The sequence below is a fragment of the Pelodiscus sinensis genome, chromosome 2 (genome assembly GCF_049634645.1).
Source record: "Pelodiscus sinensis isolate JC-2024 chromosome 2, ASM4963464v1, whole genome shotgun sequence".
Lineage (NCBI taxonomy): Eukaryota > Metazoa > Chordata > Testudines > Trionychidae > Pelodiscus > Pelodiscus sinensis.
In genome coordinates, this window is record NC_134712.1 from 216,801,196 (window position 1) to 216,822,866 (window position 21,671).

A 21,671-nucleotide genomic window follows, 5' to 3' on the forward strand; every position below is an offset into this window, starting at 1 on the left:
GGGGTTACTGAAGTCTTCAAGTCTTCATTTTAAGATTTCAAATTAAAGAAAATTCACCATTTACTCTAGTTCAGCTCAAGTGCCCTATGCTACATTGGAAGATGAAAAATGCTCGGTGCCTCTGCCAATCTGACATGGAGGAAAATTCCTTCCCAACCCAAAACATGGCAATCAGTCAGACCTTGAACATATGGAGACCTACCAGCCTGAGAAACATTTCTATATAGTAATTCAGCCATTTGCATCTAGTGTCCCATTATCAGTCATCAGAGATATTTGCTAATAGCAGGCCCAGATGGGCTATATGCCTTTGTAAGCAACTTTGTAAGCATCCCTTCCATAAACTTATCAAGCTCTGTCTTTAAACAAATTAGGTTTGTTTGTCCTCACTACTCCCATTGGAAAGTTGTTTCAAAGAGTTTTATTCCTCTGATGGTTAGAAATCTTCATCTAATTTCAAGCCTAAACTTGTTGATGGCCAATTTACGTTATTTGTTCTTGTTCTTAATTAATCAAAGTTAAAAGAAAAAGTTAAGGGACTTGTGCTTATTTTCACTGTAGAATGTCACTTTAAGGTAACAGAGACTGCCAAAGTACCTTCCGAGTGAATGTGTTGTCAGCTCTTGGGCTAGATCCTGATTAAGTAATGCTGAGCAATGCCTTACTCTGCAAACAAACAGTCTCACTGAAATAAGGCCCAACTCAGCATGAATAAGGGTGGCATAATAAGGTCCATCTTCAGAGCCAAAGCACACATTGAAGGTGAATAGGAAAATATAGCCAGTAAAGTTTTTGTAAAGGTCACCAAAAGGCATTCTCTGTTGGCTCATTCCCAGCAGCTATGCCTAATATGCTGACTTTCCTTGACTGGATCCAATTTTCAAGCTGCTCCTTTGTTTTGCTCTATTAGTAAAATTGTTCTATCACTAATTTCCTGTTTTCCTTGCTGTCTGCTTACCTTCCTTTTGTCACATACTTTTACTTATCATTAATTTTAGCAGACACGGTTTTAACTTCAATTTCCAGCACAAGTGTCACTTTTTCAGAACTTCTGTTCTAGCTATTATTCCAGAATACATTTCAGAAGGTGACAATGAATGCATATTATATAAACATACAACATGGTTTGAAAAGTTCCAGTCTGGTCTGTTTGCTTGGACATAATGCCACTAAGCTTTCTTCTCTTTTGTTTGACTGTAAAGTTTCTGCAGAAAATTAAGTTTCCCTTCAGATGAGTCCTCCCACTAATGGACCAAAAAGATTGTGCAGGACTCAGTATTCCTGCTGCAAAAATCCTCACTTCAGTGAGCTTGGTCTCAAAAGAGGCAGCCAATTCTAGTCTCCTTTGGGCTCATGGTACTGTCATTGCTCTCTCCCTTCCTTGAAAAAATTCTCCCCACAGTCATCAATGAGTCTCTTGCCTTAAACACACAAAGATGGTTTCACTAGTGCCCAGCAAGGAGCAGCTGTGACCATAAAAACCAAAGGCTCATACTCCCTCTGCCTTTGGGTCATATGCTCCAAACAGTCTTCCGGTAGTTCTACAAGCCATCCCAGAAGACAATGAGAAAACAAAAGGAAAAAACAAACAGAATTGCTTCCCTGTCTGGAAGTTTTGCCTCTGCATAACTGGCAAACTGATGTGATGTTTGAAGCACAGAAAAATGTTGAGATTGAAAATAGAAGAGATCATACCCAATGGAGAGGGGTCCAGAGAAGGTCACTGTAATCTCTCTATGGATAAAATGAGGATTTGCTAGCTCATGGTTTGGCAAGTTTTTGATATCACACCCATTACATGCAAACTTGTTAGATTTCCTTTGTGTTCTTTTTATTGAGAGGATACACACACACATGCACAATCTCAGTTGGCCTAGTGTTTGCAATTTGCAGGAAGTAGAACGAAGGAAGATAGGAAATATCATCTATAGCCCATTGTCACAGGATAGGCTGGCCCTTTTAGGTAGTTAAGTTATCCATCTTCAGATATGGATTTGGGTTTAGACCAGTGGCTGGATGAGGTGTCAGAAATTATCTGAAAGTAGCCCACGGTGGAACTTCCTATAAGCAGAAGCATGCTGTGTCCATGAGGAAAAGGAGAGAGACCTGTAGCCTCCTGCTTCTGATCCATAGGGGAACCAGATTCAGAGAGGACTGGAGGCATCCCAGGAGGCATACCTGGAGGCATACCTGGGAGGTCAACAAATGCCTTTGATGTCGACCGCGGAACGTCCAGACTACCGCGCTGAGCAGACAAACAGCTGATCGGCTCAGCGCGGCAGCCATGTAAATTTAAATGAAGCGGCGATTATTTAAATCGCCGCTTCATTTTCCTATGCCGGGTAGTCTAATCTATATGCCTCTGTCACCAGAGGCATGTAGTCTAGACGTACCCAAAGGAAGGTAGGCCAAGAACAGTCATGAATATGGATCCCAGGAAACTCTTTGAGTAGCTGCTAGATTATCAATGGCAGCAGGCAGCCCAAGCACAGGAGCAACAGAGCAAATTACTACAACTGACTGCCCAACAGGCAAACCAGCAGCGGGAATGGCTGCTCAGGGAATTGGCCGCTCAGCAGCGGGCTCAACAGGACTGGTGGCTCCGGCAGCTGATGATGTAGGAGCCGGCAGCTCCTTCCCCAGATACTAGCATGGCCAGGGAGGGGATTCTGAGGGACCCCAAGTGCCTGCCCATCAGCCTGAGCAAGATGTGATTGGGCAAAGATCCAGAAGCCTTTTTAGTCACTTTCAAGTGGGTTGCCATGGCCATCAAGTGGCCAGCAGAACACTCGGCAACGAAACTGGCTCCCTATTTGATAGGACCGGTGCAGCTGGCTAATCAGAACTTAGACCCCCCCCCCACAACACTCTAGATTATCCCCAGGTAAAGGCGGCTATTCTAGACCAGGCAGGTGACAGTCTGGAGATGTACCACCAGCGGTTCCGCCAGGAGTGATACCCACCAGGGGCCAGGCCATGGGCCGTGGCTCAGAAGCTCCGGGACCTTTGTTGGCAGTGGGTTGAACTGGAACAATGATGGAACAATTTGTGGAATTGTGGAACAATTCATACAAATCCTCCCCACCAGGGGACAAAGGTGGGTGAGGCAATACCCCCTAGGATCCTGAGTGAGGCCATGTCCCTGATGGAGGACAACTTGGTGGCCGAGGATCCCAAGGAGGGAGGCAAGAGTACCAGGGGCTCACCAACTCAGAAGGCTAAGGGGGGGACCTTCCCCCAAACTGAAGGAACCACGAGTCCCCAAGGGTAATACCCAGCAACCACGGCCTAGAGAGGGGCTAAGGAAGCCACCAACTGCTGGCCTCCAGCAAGATAGGGGACCAACGCCCCATCTGCAGGAGGAGGAAGGAGAACTGTCGGGGGCAGCAAGGGAAGCTAGACCGGGCAGATGCTATGAGTGCAGACAGGAGGGATACTTCTGTCACAAATGCCCCTTTATGCACTGTAGCTATGGACAGTTGTTGACAGAGGGGGAGGGGCCCCCAAGGTACTAGCTGAATTGAGGATGGAGGGGACCCTGGTCACTGCCTTAGTGGACTCTGGAAGAAGCCAAACATTGGGTCGGGCAGACCTGGTAGAAGCCCCTGAATCAGCAGGAGGTCCCATCCAATTGCAGTGCGTGCATGGGGGCATGCAGTTTTAACTGACAGCCTGGGTGCGGCTAGCTGACCCCCATGAGGAAGGGGTTTGTTGTGTGGGGCTGGCCCTGAGGTTGGTCTACCCAGTGATACTGGGCCAAGATTGGTGAGGTTTCCACAGGTTACTCCAGGAATGGACCCAGCAAGAACCCCAGGAAACAGGTCAATGCCTGAAAAGTTGGGATATGGTGGCCCAAGGGAACTGCCCTGAGCTGGAAGAGGAACCCACCCTGGAAGCAGGGACATCCCACCAGTGGGAGCCCACAGACAAATCCACCAAAGAGAGTGGAATAGAATGGCTGGATACCAGTGTGGACTTCATGAGAGAGCAAAGAGAGGGCGCGATGCTGACCTGGGCCTGGGAGCAAGTGAGAAAGTCGGAGGAAGAGAGGAAAGGATACCCACCTAGGATCCAAGAGCCACAGTTTCAGGTATGTGCCAATCACCTCTAACAAAGGGGGAGTTATGGCAGCTCCTAGTCCCTACCAAATATAGGAGAGGTGTGCTGCAACTGGGCTATGCAAACCCTTAGGCCGGACACCTGGGGCGGGAGAAGAACCTGCAACAGGTGGTCCAGAGATTCCTTTGGCTGGGTAACCACCGCGAGGTACGTGACTTCTGTGAGTCATGCCCCAAATGCCAGAGGACCAACCCGAAGGGAGTACCAAAGGCCCCATTGGTGGTGTTGCCCATGGATGGGTTTCCTTTGAACAGACTGACCTAGACCTGGTGGGGCCCTTAGAGAAAGTGAGCTTGGGATGCCAATACATCCTCATCGTGGTGAACTATGCAACCAGGTACCCCAAAGCTGTGCCGTTACGGAATACCATCGCCCCCACCATAGTGTCAGAGCTTCTAAAGTTGTTTTCCCAGGTTGGGATACCGAAAGAGATCTTGACTGACCCAGGAATAAACATATCTTCCAGGCTGATGGCCAAGCTGTGTCGGCTACTGAATATCCATGCCCTCAGAACCACAGTGTACCATCCCAGACAGATAGCTTGGTGGAACATTTTAACCAAACGTTAAAATCAATGCTCTGGAAGTTTGTGGAGGAGGACCCCTGCAACTGGTATACGAGGTACCCCAGGCATCCACAGGCTTTTCACCATTTGAGTTCCATGATGGACAACAACCTCGGGGGGGATATTCAACCTCTTGAAAGAGAACTGGGAAGATCAGGAGTCCTGGGTCATGGGCACCATCCCCTATGTATTGCAGCTCAGGAAGCGCCTGCAGAAGTCAGAGGAGTTCACCCGAGCCAACCTCTTACAGGCACAAGAGGTACAAGTCCGGCATTATAATCGAGGGGTGAAGCTCTGGACTTTTGAGCCACGGGACCATGTCCTCCTCCTGCTGCCCTCGAAAAGTTCAAACTCCTAGTGAAGTGGCAGGGTCTGTTTGAGGTGGTATGACGCATGGTACTGGTGGACTACAAAGTGGGACTGATGGGGAGGAAGAGGGAAGTATGGACATATCATGTGAATCTCTTGAAGAAGTGGAAGACGCAAGAAGGCCTGTTGATCTCCCCATACCTGCCAGACTTGGAGTTGGGACCTTTAATCGAGGATTCCCCTACTCCACCCCAAGTCATCATGGGAGAGTAGTTGGGCCAGGAACAATGGGAAGAATTACAACACTTGGTCCAGACCTACTCCCATGTCCTATCTCCTCAAACTGGGTGAACCAGCGTAGTCAGCCACCACATCACCACCCTACTGGGCCACAAAGTCTGGGACCAACATCGGCTGCTACCCAAGAAGACGTGGGGGACAGTCCAGAAGGAACTTCAAGTGATGATAGGGAGGGGAGTGGGAGAGGAGTCCGCAGTGAATGAAGAAGTCCCATCATGCTTGTCCCAAAACCGGATGGGACAATTCGGTTTGTATCAGTTTTCACAAAGTAAATGCTATATCGTGGTTTGATGCCTACCCAATGCCACGGGTCGACAAGTTATTAGAGAGACTGGGCAACGTGAGATACATCTCTACTTTGGATTTGACAAAGGGATACTGGCAGATCCTCCTAACATCGAACTCTAAGCAGAAGACAGCCTTCCCACTTCCTTTGGACTATACCAGTTTGTTACTATGCCCTTTGGGTTACACAGGGCTGTGGCTACATTCCAGCAGTTGACAGACCTGCTGTTACGCCCTCACCACCTATATGCAGCCGCATATATAGATGATATAGTGGTCTATAGCTGGACATGGCGTAAACACCCCCAACACCTGGAAGCTGTGCTAAAGATCCTGAGAGAAGTAGGTCTCACAGCAAACCCAGGGAAATGTCATTTGGGGAGCTGAGAGATTACCTACCCGGGGTACACAGACGGCCGGGGAACCCTGCGCCCACGAGTAGACAAAGTACAAGTCCTGAAGGAATGGAAAACTCCTACAACTAAGAAGCAGGTATGCCAATTTTTGGGACTACGGGATAATACTGATGCTTCGTGCTTGACTTCGCAATGCTAGTGGCACCCTTGTCCGATCTAACTAAAGGTTCAGAACCTAGGAAGATACGGTGGTCTCAAGAATGCGAGAGAGCTTTCCAGACCTTGAAGGACCATCTAAGGCCCCAGTCCTGTGACACCCAGATTTCTCAAAACATTTTATTCTGCACACTGACACATCCAAGAGGGCAGATCCCAGACCCCAGGAGCTCGATGGAGAAGAACACCCTGTACTTTATATGAATAGAAAGCTGTTTCCGCATGAACAGAAGTACTTAACCATAGAAAAGGAAGTGCTGGAGGTGAAATGGACAGCCGACATGTTGAGGTACTATCTACTAGGGAACTCTTTCCAATTAGTGACCAACCACGCTCCTTTGAGATGGTTGCACAGCATGAAAGAGACCGACCCCAGGATCATGAGATGGTACTTGTCCTTGCAGCCATATGACTTCAGTTTGGCCCACCGGCCGGGAAAAGACCATGTAAATGCAGATTTTTTTCTCGGGTAGAGGGGGAGGAGCCCCAGCCAGAGCAGGGGACTGCCACCCATTTAAAGGGGAGGGTGTGTGACGGGGTGTCTCTACCCTGCACTGAGGAGCAGGAAGTTGCCCTGGCCCAGCTAGACAAAAAAGCCCCACCCCCACAGTCCTGCTGGGCATGCTCACAGGAGAGGCAGGGTATAAAAGCCCAGGGAGCCACTCAGTTGGGGCTGGCTGCCAGAGGGGAAGAGCTCTGACCCGAGCTCCAGAGCAGCCGCCTCAGACCCAGCCCTGGCCAGGGAGGCCATCCAGGAGGGCCCAACCCGCTCAGTGACATCCTGAGAGGTGAGCAGCATGCCGGGAGTGGTAGGAAGTGGCCCAGGGCTGAGGATTGTCCTCCGTGAGCTCAGCACCTTTCGGTAGGAGTCCCTGCTGAGCAGGCAGCTGCATCCTCCACTACCAATGGGGCCCTGGGGTCCCCCTCCCTCTCCACCCCACAACAGGCCAGCTCCCTAGCAGCTTGGGATGCTTACCTGTGGACTAAGCCTCTAGGCCGTATTTACCCTGATAGAGGGGACTTCTCCATGAACCAGTCTGTCAGGCCATATTTAACCTGATAGAAGGGACTTTTCTATGAACTGGGCCTCCAGGTCATGTTTACTCCTGTTGAGGGGAGAATACTCTGGGGCCAGGTCTGTAGGCTGCCTGTGCCCTGGTAGAGAGAGCGGTGACAAACTTTGAGACTGTCGAGGGGGGGCTGCCCCTCAACAGCAACAAATAAGGCAGGTACATTTTAATAGCGCATGTCAAATCAATGACAATATTTGTAATGCAAGTCACCTCTAAGCAGCATGAGCATAGTTTAATAAGAAAATATCTGCAGTATGAACCATGTAGGTACGTTATATGAAATAAGAAGTGGAAGAGAACTGGCAGGTTTGATTCTGAACTCACCAATACCAGTGTAAATCACCAGTAATTCTATTAGTCAGATGTGGGCTTACTTCTATCAAGCTTAGATCTGATAATGCATCTGATTGTTATGATGCACATGGTAAAACAAGCGAAGACTGGAAAAAGATTCACCACTTCCTATAAAGTGTATTGATCTCTAATCCTCTTAAGGCCTTACATGCTGTAAGTGTATGGATGCTTTATGAAATTAAGGGATGGTTTCTAGGATCTGTTCTTTTTTTCCTCCACTGGCAGTATCATAAAAACCTCACACTGCAAGATTTCATTGAGTTTGGGGTATTTAAATCCCTTTGATGCCTTGGAAAATCCCAAGCCTAATATGCAGCATGTAATAGGAAGAGTTGAAACGTAAGTCCTTATATTGAAGGCTAAGTATGAGGCAGGACCTGCTTACAGAATTTTGCAATCACAGGGCTGATATTGAAAAAGTACATATTTGTAATATCAAATACACATCAGTGCTAGTCACAGAATTAGAGTACTTTATGCAAACACATGTTGATATTAAGTGCTACCAACACATTCTGATATCAAGAATGGTACAAAAACATTCCCCAAGGATAACAGGAACATACTGATCTCTCCTAAAAGATAAGGTCAGGATTACAGTATGTAGTAAAATACTTTAATCAAACCAGCATGCACCAGGTAATAACTAGTCACATCAGAGGGCAGTAAACACAGTAAATGTGTTAAGGGGCAGTACTAACTTGTTTGTAACAGGGTATAAAATCTAGTTTTAAAAAAGTATACTTGTCTAGCCCAGTGAGGAACAGAAAATTCCACCATTCACTGGCATGTATAAGTGGTCCAATAGAGTCTACAAAATAGTAGTACAGTATTGTGCTTTCTTGACAACAAACCTGGCCAGATGCCTTTGTCTCTTAGTAGATCTTATGGTCATTTGGTGGCTTGCTTGAGGTCTGCTGCCGCGGTAGGGCAGCAGAGGATAAACATGCATTGCCAACCACACAACATTACAGGAATGCATGTTCTAGGATAGTAATTTTCACAATATGGAATATGGAATAGACTTGGTTTTTAGGATACTGTTTTTAGGTAAATTCCTCTGTTCTTGATAGAGAATCTGATCAGTGAGGAGGGAATTCTCTGGAAAGGGGTTTGCATAGAAAGAGTATTTATATAGAGATGGCCAGAGTTAAAATTTAAAATAAAAATATGCTACATTGATAAAATTCCAAACATACTCCTTGTAAGTCAATTTAAATTGGCAAACGTGCACATCTAGCAGCCCTGACCACATCAGAACATTAGCTATCAAAGGGTAGAATCCTGCTGAAATTGTGCTGTCCTTGCTGTAGGCTAAGATCTATAGAAATTTTTGTTTTCAGCACTTTTTTACTCCTTCCTCAGGGCAGAACTTGCACCTAAAACATGCTATTGCTATTTTAATTAAATAAGTGTGGTTCATATATTTTCATGAAAAAAGAAAGTTGCTATTCATATATGTATGTTAAGAGGAACCATCGAAGTCTAGAAACAGTAAAGCAGTGCATATGATTTGCCAAAACACACTCAACTTTGTTTTGTCATGGGGAAAGCAGACAATCTGGCAGCAAACTGAATGGACACATTTCCTAGCTGCTATAGTCTCAGTCCAGACTTAGCTTTTGTTTTGCCTTAAGTGTCATGATGGATTTATTGCAAACTCTGTCTGCATACCTACCAGAGCCATCAATTACTGGCCAGTACACTGAAGGGGACAAAAAGAGAGTGGAGAAATTAGACTATTTTTCACTCTGTGTCTATTTCCAGTAGTCACTGCCTTGTCACTCCTAGAATCTTGCATTTCTTCCTTAGCCTATGCTACAGTCAGAGAGCTCCCTTAATTACTATTAGTTACTAATTATTTGGACATGAAAAATGACAAAACAAACCAATTGGCCAACATCAGGATAGAAAACAGACAGGAAGACAGATACATTCTTTGTTGTGAATTCTTTACTCGACTCCAATTATATGCCTTTAGTATTATTTATTACATGTATTACAGCAGTATCTAAAGATCCCAATCAATAGCCAGGGCCCCACTGTGCTTGGCTCTCTAAAAACAAGTCAAAAGATGACATACCATGTCCTAGATATCTCCCAATCTAATGTTCTGACAAGATGCAGAAGATGGGTGAAAGAGACAAACAAGGTTAGATAGAACAAGTTATCTAAAACTAGCACATTGTGTACAGTGGGCAGTAATCCACTAATGTGTTTCTATAATGAACAGGAAGTTCCCAGACAACAGTAGTACAAGATCAATACCTAAACAGACACAGAACAATGTAGGAGATTTAGAATAGGTTTGAAATCTAGATAGTTTGTCATCTCTCATATTTTATTCTTGTAGAGCCACTATAATATCAAAACCACTGATTGGCTAAGAAACTGTTAGTATTATTTAACTAAATCTTCATCTTTGACCGATGTTAACTCTGAATGGTGAAAGTGAAATTCTCCCATGGTTTTGGAGCTAGCACGTGGCCCTTTACATGACAAAAGACACAGGAAGGGAGTGCACTGAAGGAGCTGCAAAAGTACTTGACACACAAAGTATTCCGTGTACTCCCATAAATGCCACAGAAAACCTCTGCTACACAGGTCAATGTGGAAGGCCACAATGATAATCAGGGCTTATAGAGATCCTATAGCCCCTAGGACTCCTGCAACTGGTGCACAGGTGCATTAGCCACCATCTCAGCCCATAAACACATTTAGTGGCTGTCACAGAAGAAACATAGCACCCCAGGCCAGGAAATAAAATTCACCTCTTTAACCACAGCACTCTTTTCCCACCCCAACGGAGCCCAAAAATTCAGGGTCTCTGTGAGTGGAGGGAATTTCAAATTTAACTGTTTATTTTATTTACAGCAGGACTGACTATTTCTCAAGCTACTGTTGCAGTTAACATGCAGTAAAACACCAACAGCATATTCTCTTTGTTGTTTTAATGCAAATGACCTTGGTGCAGATTAAAAGATTGCTAAGAGATGGTGTTTAACTGTCTTCTTGTAGGCTTTAGTAAATTATCATTCCTAAATGCACGCTTTTGTGTAATATGGTTCAAAAAAAGTGGGTAGGGGAATAGTTATGTCTTTGTTAACGCTGCATTTTTATATTGAACAGAATACAATGTTGACCAGAGAAATATATCAAGGGGGAATTCACAATTCCCTGGCACCTCCCAGTCCCATGAGATCAACAGGATGGTCGTGGCATAGGGAAAAACATGGTCATTTTGATTGTCTATTAGAAAATACTGTGTTAGCATTTTGTTTGGTGGGTTTATTTTACATAAAATATCTAGTGTTTCTGGCCTCATGCAGACTTTATTCACACCATGGAGCCCAGCTGCTTCAGGAAGACCAAAACTGTTAGCATACGTATTTAATTAATAATTTACTGTGTGCACATTGCTATGGCATCAGGGTACATAGATGATAATATGGGCACCCTATGTGGCACCTTTCATCCAAAGGTCCCAGAGTACCTTAGAGAGATAAATAAATAAAGGCTGATGGGGTACTTAGGTAGTATAGTTCCCATTTTGTAAATGGAGAAATTGAGATACAGATTGAACCTCACTAGTCTGACACTCTTGGGGCCTGACTAGTGCCAAACAAAAGAATTTACCAAACCACGGGTGGTCAATATTGTAGTGAGTGGGTCTCTTTATTTTTATTTCACTGAGGCGAATAACTGAAACAGCACTTGCAATGCTGCTTAACAATGTATGACTGTACGAACATACCCTATATATGCCTATGCCTAGTCAAAGCTTATCAGTTCTCTTCATAACAAAGTGTTAGTGTTGTTACACAATTGTATGGTACTGGCACAAGGAAACAAGTACATAAAGCATAAAAAACATGCTTTTTACCAACACTTCCACTGCTGGTCACTTAGAAGATATATAGGGTAATTTAGAGCTAAATAACAGCACAAACCACTGACTACCAGGATTAATGGCTGTTAAAGTTTACAGGACCCTGGGAAACTTGGCCACACGTACGATAAACAGACATCCAGCTAACTAAAATCATGCCAGACCATGGATATTGCCAGATCAGAGAGAGCCAACCTAGAGAGGGTCAACCTGTACAAAGAAGTGAATTCTTGCAATTATAGAATCAGAAATTGAACCCGAATTTCTTGGCCCCCTATCCAGAGCCCCTTTACATCTGATCCCATTCCATACTGTAGATCAAAATATTGCCAATATCAATATACAGCCTAAGGTTGCTGGCCTTCAGAACATAGTGCCAGGCAAATATGTGTCAAAAAGTTTTCTTGATTCTGTGAAACCTATGGAGGTTTTATTCCAGATCATGGGCAGATAGCAAATAGCTGGATGCCAATTAGTACTGCCCAATCCTGAAAGCCAACAACCTTAGACATTGCAGTTAAAGTTATGTGGAACCATGCGCTAGATTGCTTTCACTACCACAGTGGCCCCTGACATTCAGGAATTATGTTGCAGGAGACTTTGCCTCCCGTGCTCCCTGTTGGTCACTGCTTCAGCCCTGTGATAGCCTGTCCGTCTCTGGGTCTTCCATGGCCTCGCCCTCCATCCAGTTTACCTCTTCAGTTCATCACTCTTCCAAATGATCATTGGTCTGCCTCTCTTGTAGTACACTGAAGTTTTCTGCTTCTCATCCCCTATTCCTAGACCTGCAGAATTTCTCCTATGCTGCTTCATCCTAGAAGGTTTTTCCACATGCCTGGAGACTCTAGAAGCTTATCTCAGGGCTCTCTCTGTTTCTTGTAGGCCCTAATTCAGGGCTTTCCCCTGGAATTCCTTTTCTCCTAACTTCCGCAGGACTTCCCCCAGAATTCTCCTTGCTCCTACGTTTCTCTCCTCAACTGGGTTCACAGATCTATTTAAGAAATCCTGTCCTGATCCTCTGCAGCAGGAGTCGGTTATTAAGCTCCATTACAACCAGCTGCATCACAAGTTTCCAGATGACTAGAGAGCCTAAGGGACAGCCGCTAAGTCACAGGCAGGGCTGAGCCCAGCTTGCCTTAATGGCTAGCCAGACTTTGACAATCCTACACTGAAAACATCCTGTTTCCATGCCTGAAATGATCAAGTCCAGGGGTTTCCAATGAGTGGCTAGATGAGTCCAGTTATTTACTTTGTGCATATTACACCAAGGCACAGAGCCTAAAAACTGGTGAGCCAAACACAAATATGACCATTAGCAGCATAAATCAATGTAGTCAGAAACTTGGATAAAATTGAAACTGTAAATCCATCCCTCCTGGTGGCCTTTGCCCTCACTCATCCCCTTCTCTCTCCCTTCTTTTTGACCTCTCACTCTCCTCTGGCCCATCAGCACACAAACAAGCATACGTTGGTTCCCTCATCCTCAAAAGGCCATCTCTTTACTCCATCTGTCTCCTTTCTCTTCTTTGCTGTGACTCCCAAACTCTAGTTTAGATCCCATGGAGTGCTGCTTCTGTGGTCTTTTCCTCTGGACTGAAACTGCTGTAAGGTCAGTAAGGAACTCTTCAGGGCCCTAACTTAGAACATGAACTCCACCCTTACCCTCCTTAACATCTTGTCCTCCTTGGTCTTCTGTACCGGCATCCTCTCCTTGTTCTCCTAATGCCTTCAGCCTCTAAAAGAGGAGGACCCAATCTCTGTAGGAATCTCTATTTTCTTTGTATCTTCTTGTTGTTCTGTCCTATTCACAATTTCACTTACCAGGTTTATGCCAATGATTCAGAAATCTGCTTGCCTGGTCTTGACCTGTTTCCCTAAATCCAATCTCAAATCTCCACCAGATCTCTGATCTATCCTTGCATATTTCAATAACAGTTTAACAACATGGCCAAAACCACAGGTATTTCTGCTTATATCCTTTCCCTTTCTCCAGTCTGTTTCTGTCAATAATTCCACCAACCTCTCTGTTACTCAGACCCATTACGTAGGACTCATTTTTCATTCTTCCCTATCTCTTAACCCACCCATCCAGGCTAGGGCCACATCTTGCAGCTTCCCATTCAGTTCTATGTTTAAGATCTAATCTATTCTTCCTTTTCACAGTTAAAACTCTCATTCGGGCAGTCATATCCCATGCTGATTAGTGTAAATTCCTCTTCTCTAGGTTCCCTGGCACACATATCTCCCTGTCCCTCCTTTCTTTGATTTGACTAAACACAGCTGCTAAGATCATCTTCCTTCTCCACTGTTTTATGACGATTTCACTGCTGTCCATACCTCTTCTGGATCCCCATTTTCCTTTTTCCACTACAATCAGCACAAGATTTTTTTTGTCCCAACTTTCAAGGCCTTACACAACTCTGCTTTCCATACATATCTGTTCATCTCCTATCAAGTTGTCCTTATCACCATTACTTCTGCTTTGCCAATAATGGGAGACTTGACTGCTTCTCCTACAACCATTTGATGCCTTTCTGAACACCTATATATGGAACACCCTTCCTGTCCTAATCCATAACTAATCCTCTCCTTCAATTCTCTGTTCAAAACTCATTCTCTTCCATAACTCCTAAAAGAAATTGGCCCACTCGTCATGGGTAGAATGAAGAACAGTCAGAAATAAGTAATATGTATCTAATAACAATTTTTAAAATCTATATACAAATTGCATTTATTTTGACTGTGTCCTTGTTCTGCAACCCTTTATACATCACTTGCCTTCTTATTTTGACTATGAATTCTTTCAGGCACATCTCTCATGTGGGTGAGAACTGTATCTAGCACACTGTAGGCACTAATAATTCAACATTAAACTTATTGTGTGATTTTATAAGTGTCATTTAACTTTTGCTGTGCCACTAGGTAGAAGCAATCCCCAAAATTAATTCTGTTCCCTGCAGAGGATGGATGGATGGATAATTGGCAGCAGTAATGTAAAGTTTTATTGTAGGGGTGTTGCACTAGAATACTCAGCATTGTGAATTATCCAACTGCAACAATGCACTTTTCAGACTTTGCACTGCTGTAAAAATACTCTCTAAAGAGGCAGCTCCTCAAAGCTTTCCTGAAGCAAATATAGCAGTGTGGTAGATCATATGTTGTCAAGCTGACTCAGAACTCCAGGAATGCCAATCCTTTTTTCAATTAAGTAGCACTCATCCTTCTATAAGAAAAATATATAAAACCAGTGCAGACTCATTGTTTTGGGTTTGTTGATATTCTACTCTACCCTTCCCATCACTACTAATTACCGATTCCTTCAATGTGCCAACAGCTACTATAACATGGGAGGGTCTATGAATGCATTAAGTAACAGAAAGTGGCTTATTTATAAAAGAGGAAAACTTCTAGTTGCATGCTGATATTTTAGTAACCAGCAATGGTGGAAACAAAATAGATCACTAAATATAATTTTGAAAAGCTTGTCTGGGTGTAAAAACTATGCTGAATATAACAACATAAAAGTTGAAATGTGAGTCAACCATTATTTCTCTTTTAAGCGAAAGGGATGAGATTAACATTGCATAATGACTTAGTTAAACATGGATGAAATGCGACATTTTTTCAAGAGCATCTGGATTGGTAAATAAAAGATTGGAAATGTATGGAAACTAGGGAGGCATGTCCAGTTTAGACAGAGACACAGGCCACAATTTTGAATTGTAGTATTGTACTTGATAGCAACTTTAAATATTTGTAATAGAAGTGGCATATGCTGTCAGTGTACGTGAATGGTTCAAAAACTTCAGGGGTCCTCAAGTGACTGAAAGGCTGACACAATACAGTATTTACAATAGTTTTAAATGCTTTCAAAATGTGTATAATTTGAAAAATCAAATAATGTTTGCATCACGACATATCAACAAGTCTCAAAAACATCAACTTCACATAGGATGAAAATAAATGATGTATAAGATAACTGAATATGCTATGTAAAAACAATGTACAATTGAATCATACAAAGAGAACACAAATTGCCAGAACTTTCTCTCATTTCTTCTCCTGACAAACTTTGGAGGATGTAAAAAATATATATTTGGATGTAATATTAAGCTCACTACTGATCTTGGATTGCTACAGTCACCAAGAATGGATCGCTATTTCAGGATCTCAGTCAACGACAACATGTTCTGAGAAACTTTTTGCAATATTAGGCAAAAAGATGTTTATATCAAAACACATAGTATATTTAACTGGATTTACATGGACTAAAATTTTTTACATGACTTTAAGTCTTGTAGTGATAGAAGAATGCTACGCTTATAACTTACCAAAAACTGTAGCGATGTATGTTTATATATAATTGGTTGCATATTAGTGCCTAAACACTAAATGTTTGCAGTCAGTTCACTTTTTTAATTTAGGAATTACTGTATTTGTTTCAATTTTAATAAGTGTATCTTTGCTTATTAATCACAATCCTAATGCACAAATGTCATTCAAATCAGACATTGTACATTAATTTACTGCTGCGAGTATTTTTTCAGCACCAGTTGTTGCAAATAAATGTCATTCTTCCTCTTGGGGAATAACAATAAAAGCAGCTCTATCTTTAGGTAAATTCAAAAAGCTAGAAATCATTTCCAAAAAGTACCTATGGGCCATTGTAAATTAAAAGGAATAAAAAAAGTCAATGGAACTATCCCTTCAACTTCTTCATAATTTGAAATGAGGGGTGCATCCCAGTCAGAAAACATTTTAAAGTAATATTGCTTTAATTTGGTGTATTTGGTATCTTTGTGGTCCATTACTCTGTCTGGAAGACAACCACTTTTCCAAACACAATTTCTTACACAAGTAACTTTTTCTGCAAAAATGATTCTCCCTGTTCTGTTTGTACAACGGTACTGAGCTGGCACTAATGGCATTGCAGAGTAAAACAAAGCTTTCCTATTTTAAAAATAGGAGTTAAATGCATCTATATTCTTAAAAGCATATGGGTCTACCTAACGCCAGGCTGTCTAAGAAGCCAGTGATGCAGGAAGTTGGAACACGCACGTCTTCCCGACAGCCATAGATCAGGAGAAACACTCAGGGAACCTGCAGCAAAGAAGCCTCTGGTCTGTTGCAATTGCTTTGAGCCCAGCCACGGGGTTACGTGAGACCGCCCCGCTCCTACAATCGCTTTGAAAAGAATAACCTGAGCTACCCCAGCGCCACCCCTTCTTGCTACTGCCTAAAGCCCAGGGGGTCGGTCTCGGCAGCGGGAGGGCTTAGCCAGGATCCGTGCAATGTTGATCCCGCATCCCGGGTACCTCATTGGTGGGCTGGCTGCAAAGCCCCCTCCCCCTTGGCTGTAATTTCTATGCATGGCGCAGCATCATACATGACTAGCATTTGGAAAGAGCCCGTTTCACCCAAGACACGTCTCCGGGGCAACAAGACACCAAAGCCTCGGCTCCCACCAGGGACCCACCCGCCTGACCTGCTTCCGATCCGAGCGGCTCCGGAGCCGAGTGGTCAGCACCCCGTGCCCCGTCTGGCTGCCGTCTTCCGGGCGGTGAATCAGGCGGAGGGGGACGATATTTTCCCTCTCCAGGAACCGGGTTTCATCCCTTCGCTCCATCTCCGTCAACAAGGCGGCCCCTGGGGGAGGGAGGAAAGCACAGGCTCACCCCGCTGGCCTCGCCAGGCGAGGCTGGGATTATAACCCACCCCCCCGCGTGGAGGGGGGAATAACACCTGAGCCGCGCTTCCTGCTCACGGGGCTCGGACAGCGACCTGGCGAGGGCAAAATCTCCATCTTCATGGGGCCTGTTTGTTAAATGCACCTTTCCACCCGCCCACCCCACACCCCGACCTGAAATGTAGCTCGCGTCCGCAGCGGCTGCACCATGTGTTAATTGCACCTGCCAGGCCAGCCCCCGCTTGCCGCTGACAAGGGTAAGCCCCCCAGGAAAGGTCGCTCGCGTGCGGCAATCAGAAACGGTGGTAACTTACCTGCCTTCCTGGCACGACCCAGGCAGAAGGTCCCAAAGGCACAAAGCATCACGGAGAGCAGGTAAGCCGCTGGCTGCATGGCTGTGTCCTTCAGTGCCCCCCACCCACCCGCCTTGGAAATGATCAGAGACAGGTTTGCATGGTGCAATACTGAGCAGCTTAGCGCGCTCTCCCCCTCGGTCCTGTGCGCTCTATGGCCGGCCGTGCATTGCTGCTGCTGCTGCTCCCTCAGTGCTGCATTGTGTTTTACTGGCTTCCGTTAGCCTGCTGGATCTTTTACTGCATTGGGTGGTTTGCTGTAGCTTAAGTGAATTTATGCTCCTCCCATAGCTCCTCATCCACATTCAGTCCCTCTACTAGAGGGCTCTATATCAATAGCCAGCTAGACTTTCCTGAAAAATCGCTCTACACGGCTCTGGCGAGGGGAGATGAGTGAGTGAGGATAGCTGGGAAATGTAGTTATTAAAGCCCTGCACTAAGGACATTTAAAATTATACTGCTCAGAGAATTAGAGAAAAAAGTATAAAGTACAAACTTGCCCTAGCAGGGGTGCATTCAATAATCCAGTAGGTCTTTCCCCTACCACTTTCTTTTCTCTACCACTGGTATTATTACTGATAATGCCACTTTACATTTTGTTTAAAATGTGGCAATTCACGAGATTCCTCTGTCGGGGGAAACACTTGGTATAAACTGTGCTCATCCAATAGATAAAGAATAGGCAGCCCTTTTTGTGCAGAGATATGGACTTTAATGGACCTCTGTGGTCCCACCACTGGTTTACAGTCTCCATGCTGCTTCTCTCCCAGCCTTAAGAGTCTGTTAACTGTTTCCTGCATTTCCCCCCTTACAGTATGTCTGTTTCTGCTGTTCTGCCTTGTTCCCTCCTTTTTAATCTGTTCTTTCTTCCTCCCTGCTGACTCCCCTCCTGCAGAACACCCCTGGGGAATGTTTAAAACTCCATACAGAATACGGTTTGCATTAAAATATACTAACACGTACCTCAGGGTGAGACTGAAAGGTATAAAGAATTTCTCATACGTAATCCTGGTGTACCTAGGATAGCATCTGTCCTAATCAGAGCAGCCTCTACATGTGTGACTCATATTCACTCCCACCTACTAGGAATTATGTGGCAGTCTTCAATTATTGCAAAATGATTTGACAGTCTTTAATGGATCCCTTTTTCAGAGCTTGACAGGAATAGAAATTGCATCAGAAAAAGAAAACCAACACTTTTCAACTTGGCAAAAGGCTGACAGTAGGGCATCCTTAAAATAACCCAAAATCAAGATTTAGTGAAGAGAAGACAGTCAGGAACTTCAGAGGGGTCTAACTAAGCAATACAATGTAGGATGAAATTGCATTCACCAACTGTGATGCTTTGGGATTCCAGATTAATAAGGGCTTGTGTCATTGCCTGCCCCACAACTCTGGGTGCTTTCAGTGCTATGCTGCTGCAGCTCACAATCCTGATGCCAACATCCTGCACTTATGCCCAGGCTACTACTGTCCAGTTACTTTTTGAGAAATGACCCCAGCACTTTTCCAATCCTGAACTTCTCCAAAACTGGTACTGTGCAGTGTCCAGCCCTCTCACTGAACACTTTACAGAAGTGATTCAATGTGTTGCTCCCTTATAGAGAATACACTGCAGCTCATTAACTGAGGGTTGACAAAGCACTCTGTGGTGTTTCAGATGCTGCTTGTAATTATTAGAACTGGGAGCACTGGCTGTTGGGAGTCTGGACACAAGGAAGAGGGGGGAGGAGATTAGCCAGGGCTGAGTGAGAGCTACAGCGGGGTTCATCAGCTTTGTAAAGAGGTTTCACTTTTGGTAAATAAAGTCCTGTTGAAGTTTGTTAGTACTTTGCTTGCATGATACAACATTTTGGTGACAAGGATGGATCTTCTGCCTCTGAACCCACCTGCACTTTTTCTGCAAAGCCCAGGTGAGCCTGCAATTGCTTTTACTGCCTGGATACATATGTTTGAGATGTATCTGCTTGCAATCAGTGCTGCAGAGATTTCTGAAGTAAGAAAACGTGCTCTGTTACTTCACTGCCCTGGAGCAGAAGGGCAGCATATATATTACACTTTTCCCCTTGCAGATGATAAATATGAGACTTCACTCACTGCATTAAAGAACTATTTTGTGCTACATTCATAAGTGAATGTAGTAGCTAATCGCTACAGATTTCGCCAGTGTGAGCAGAAACCAGGAGAGACTATAATGAAGTATATTGCTTCTCTGAGGAGTCTGATTGTAACTTGTGACTTTGGGAATATGGCAGATGAGATGATTAGAGACCAGCTCATTGAGAAAGCAACCATGCTTTGTGTAAGAGAACGCTTGCTTCTAGAACCACAACTTATACTGGAAAAAGCAATAGCCATTGCTACCCAGATTGAGTCATCTGTAGCAGTAGCCAAAATAATGAGCGTGGATACAGGAGGCCCAGTCCAGGCTGTGACTCCTTTGCAAAAAAGTCCACTATTACTGCAGACAAACAATTACAAGGAGAAAACTAATGAAAAACCACAGAATCAGCAAATTCAAAGCACAGCAAAAGCATGTTTTCACTGTGGATCCCCAGAACACCTTGCAAGCTACACAAGATGTCCTGGAAAAGTAGCGCAGTGCAATCACTGCAAAAAGACTGTGAATTTTGCTAAGGTATGCCGCAGTAGTCAGTCCAATCAACAGGTGCATGCAGTTACAATACCGGATGTTACTGTGCTGAGTGTGGACAAAATCGCTACTGTACGTATTCCAGAACAGATAAGGTGTACCGTAAATGTTTCTGCCACATTTTCAGGTAAATCACATCCTATTCAGGTAATGCTGGACACAGGATCAGCAATATCTATACTACCTGATTCCATCTATTTGCGTTACTTTAAAGATGTGCCTCTTACTGAACCCAAACTTTACTTGGTATGCTATTTGAAACACCAAATTCCAGTACATGGCTGCCTGCCAGCAACAGTGACTTTTAGTGATTGCTGTGTAACTGCAGAGTTCTACATTGTCCACAAAGGCACTCCTATCCTTGGCAGAAATTTATTGGCTGCTTTAAACCTCAGGGTAGTTAATGGACAAATTGATCTTCCTCAGCAAAGCACTTTTGCAGTACACACACCAGTTTCAGCTGGGACCCAAGACCATGTTGAGGAGAAACTTTGTTGTGCTTATGGGCTTGTGCACAAATTAAAATGAGACATAATGTGATGCCTGTACAACAGAAGTTATGGCAGTTATCATTTTCAGGCAGGGAAGCTGTTTCAGAGGAACTTAAAAAACTTGTAAAAAGGACATTATTGAAGAGATTGACTCATCAGAATGGGTTTCATCTATAGTAGTGACACAGAAGGATGGAGGCATTCGCCTTTGTGTGGACTTAAGGGAGCCAAATAAAACTATTGTGATTGACAGCCACCCTTTGCCTCACATAGAAGAAGTATTTGCAGAACTCGGTGGAGCAAAGATGTTTTCTACTCTTGATTTGCAGAGCACATACCACTAGGTTATGTTGCATGAAGATAGCAAAGACTTCACAGCATTTATTACATGAGGGACTATTTCGTTTTAAACACGTTCCATACAGTCTTGCATCTGCCCCAAGTACCTTCCAAAAATGTCATTAATTCTGAAGAATCAACATAGAGTTCAGTGCTATCAGGCTGATATTATTGTGTTTGGAAAAACTTCTGAGGAGCATGATAAGCACCTGTAGTCTGTACTAAACTGCATCAGCACAGCAGGCCTCAAGCTCAATTTGTATAAATGCAAATTTAGACAAACAGAACTCTCCTTTCTGGGGCATACAATTTCACCGGCTGGACTAAAATCTGATCCAGACCATATCCTAGCAATTTCCAATGCTCCGCCTCCAACAGATTTGCAAATGTTAAGTTCCTTCTTGGGTCTTACCTCCTGCTATGCAAAATTCATTCCCAATTATCCTTCTGTAATTGAACCGTTACGAGAATTACTACGGAGAAGTTCAACCTTGGTGTGGACAACCAATGCACAAGGTAGTTTGGAAACTGTGAAAGACTTGGTTGTACATAGTCCAGTATTTGCACTATTCAGTCCTGCATTGCCCACAATTGTGACTACTGATGCTTCCGATTATGGACTTGGGGCTGTCCTCACACAACTTCATGAGGACATCACAGAGAGGGTTGTTGCATTTGCTTCA

The 21,671-nt window shown here is 44.2% G+C and overlaps 1 protein-coding gene across 12 annotated transcripts in view; it reads right to left on the minus strand.

The window, feature by feature from the left end:
• Window positions 1-19,115, minus strand: part of ADAM22 (ADAM metallopeptidase domain 22) — a 203,167-nt gene extending 184,052 nt beyond the window's left edge. For 4 of the 12 annotated variants that reach the window (XM_075922417.1, XM_075922415.1, XM_075922414.1 and 1 more), the window contains exons 1-2: window positions 17,467-19,115; window positions 16,952-17,112 (exon numbers count right to left, since the gene is read on the minus strand). In XM_075922417.1, the coding sequence (XP_075778532.1) occupies window positions 16,952-17,112; window positions 17,467-17,545 (240 nt within the window). In that variant the 5' untranslated portion in view covers window positions 17,546-19,115. The remainder of the gene's footprint in view (window positions 1-16,951; window positions 17,113-17,466) is intronic. The other 8 variants (XM_075922420.1, XM_075922418.1, XM_075922424.1 and 5 more) reach the window with 4 other exon arrangements.
• Between the last annotated feature and the right edge of the window lie 2,556 nt (window positions 19,116-21,671).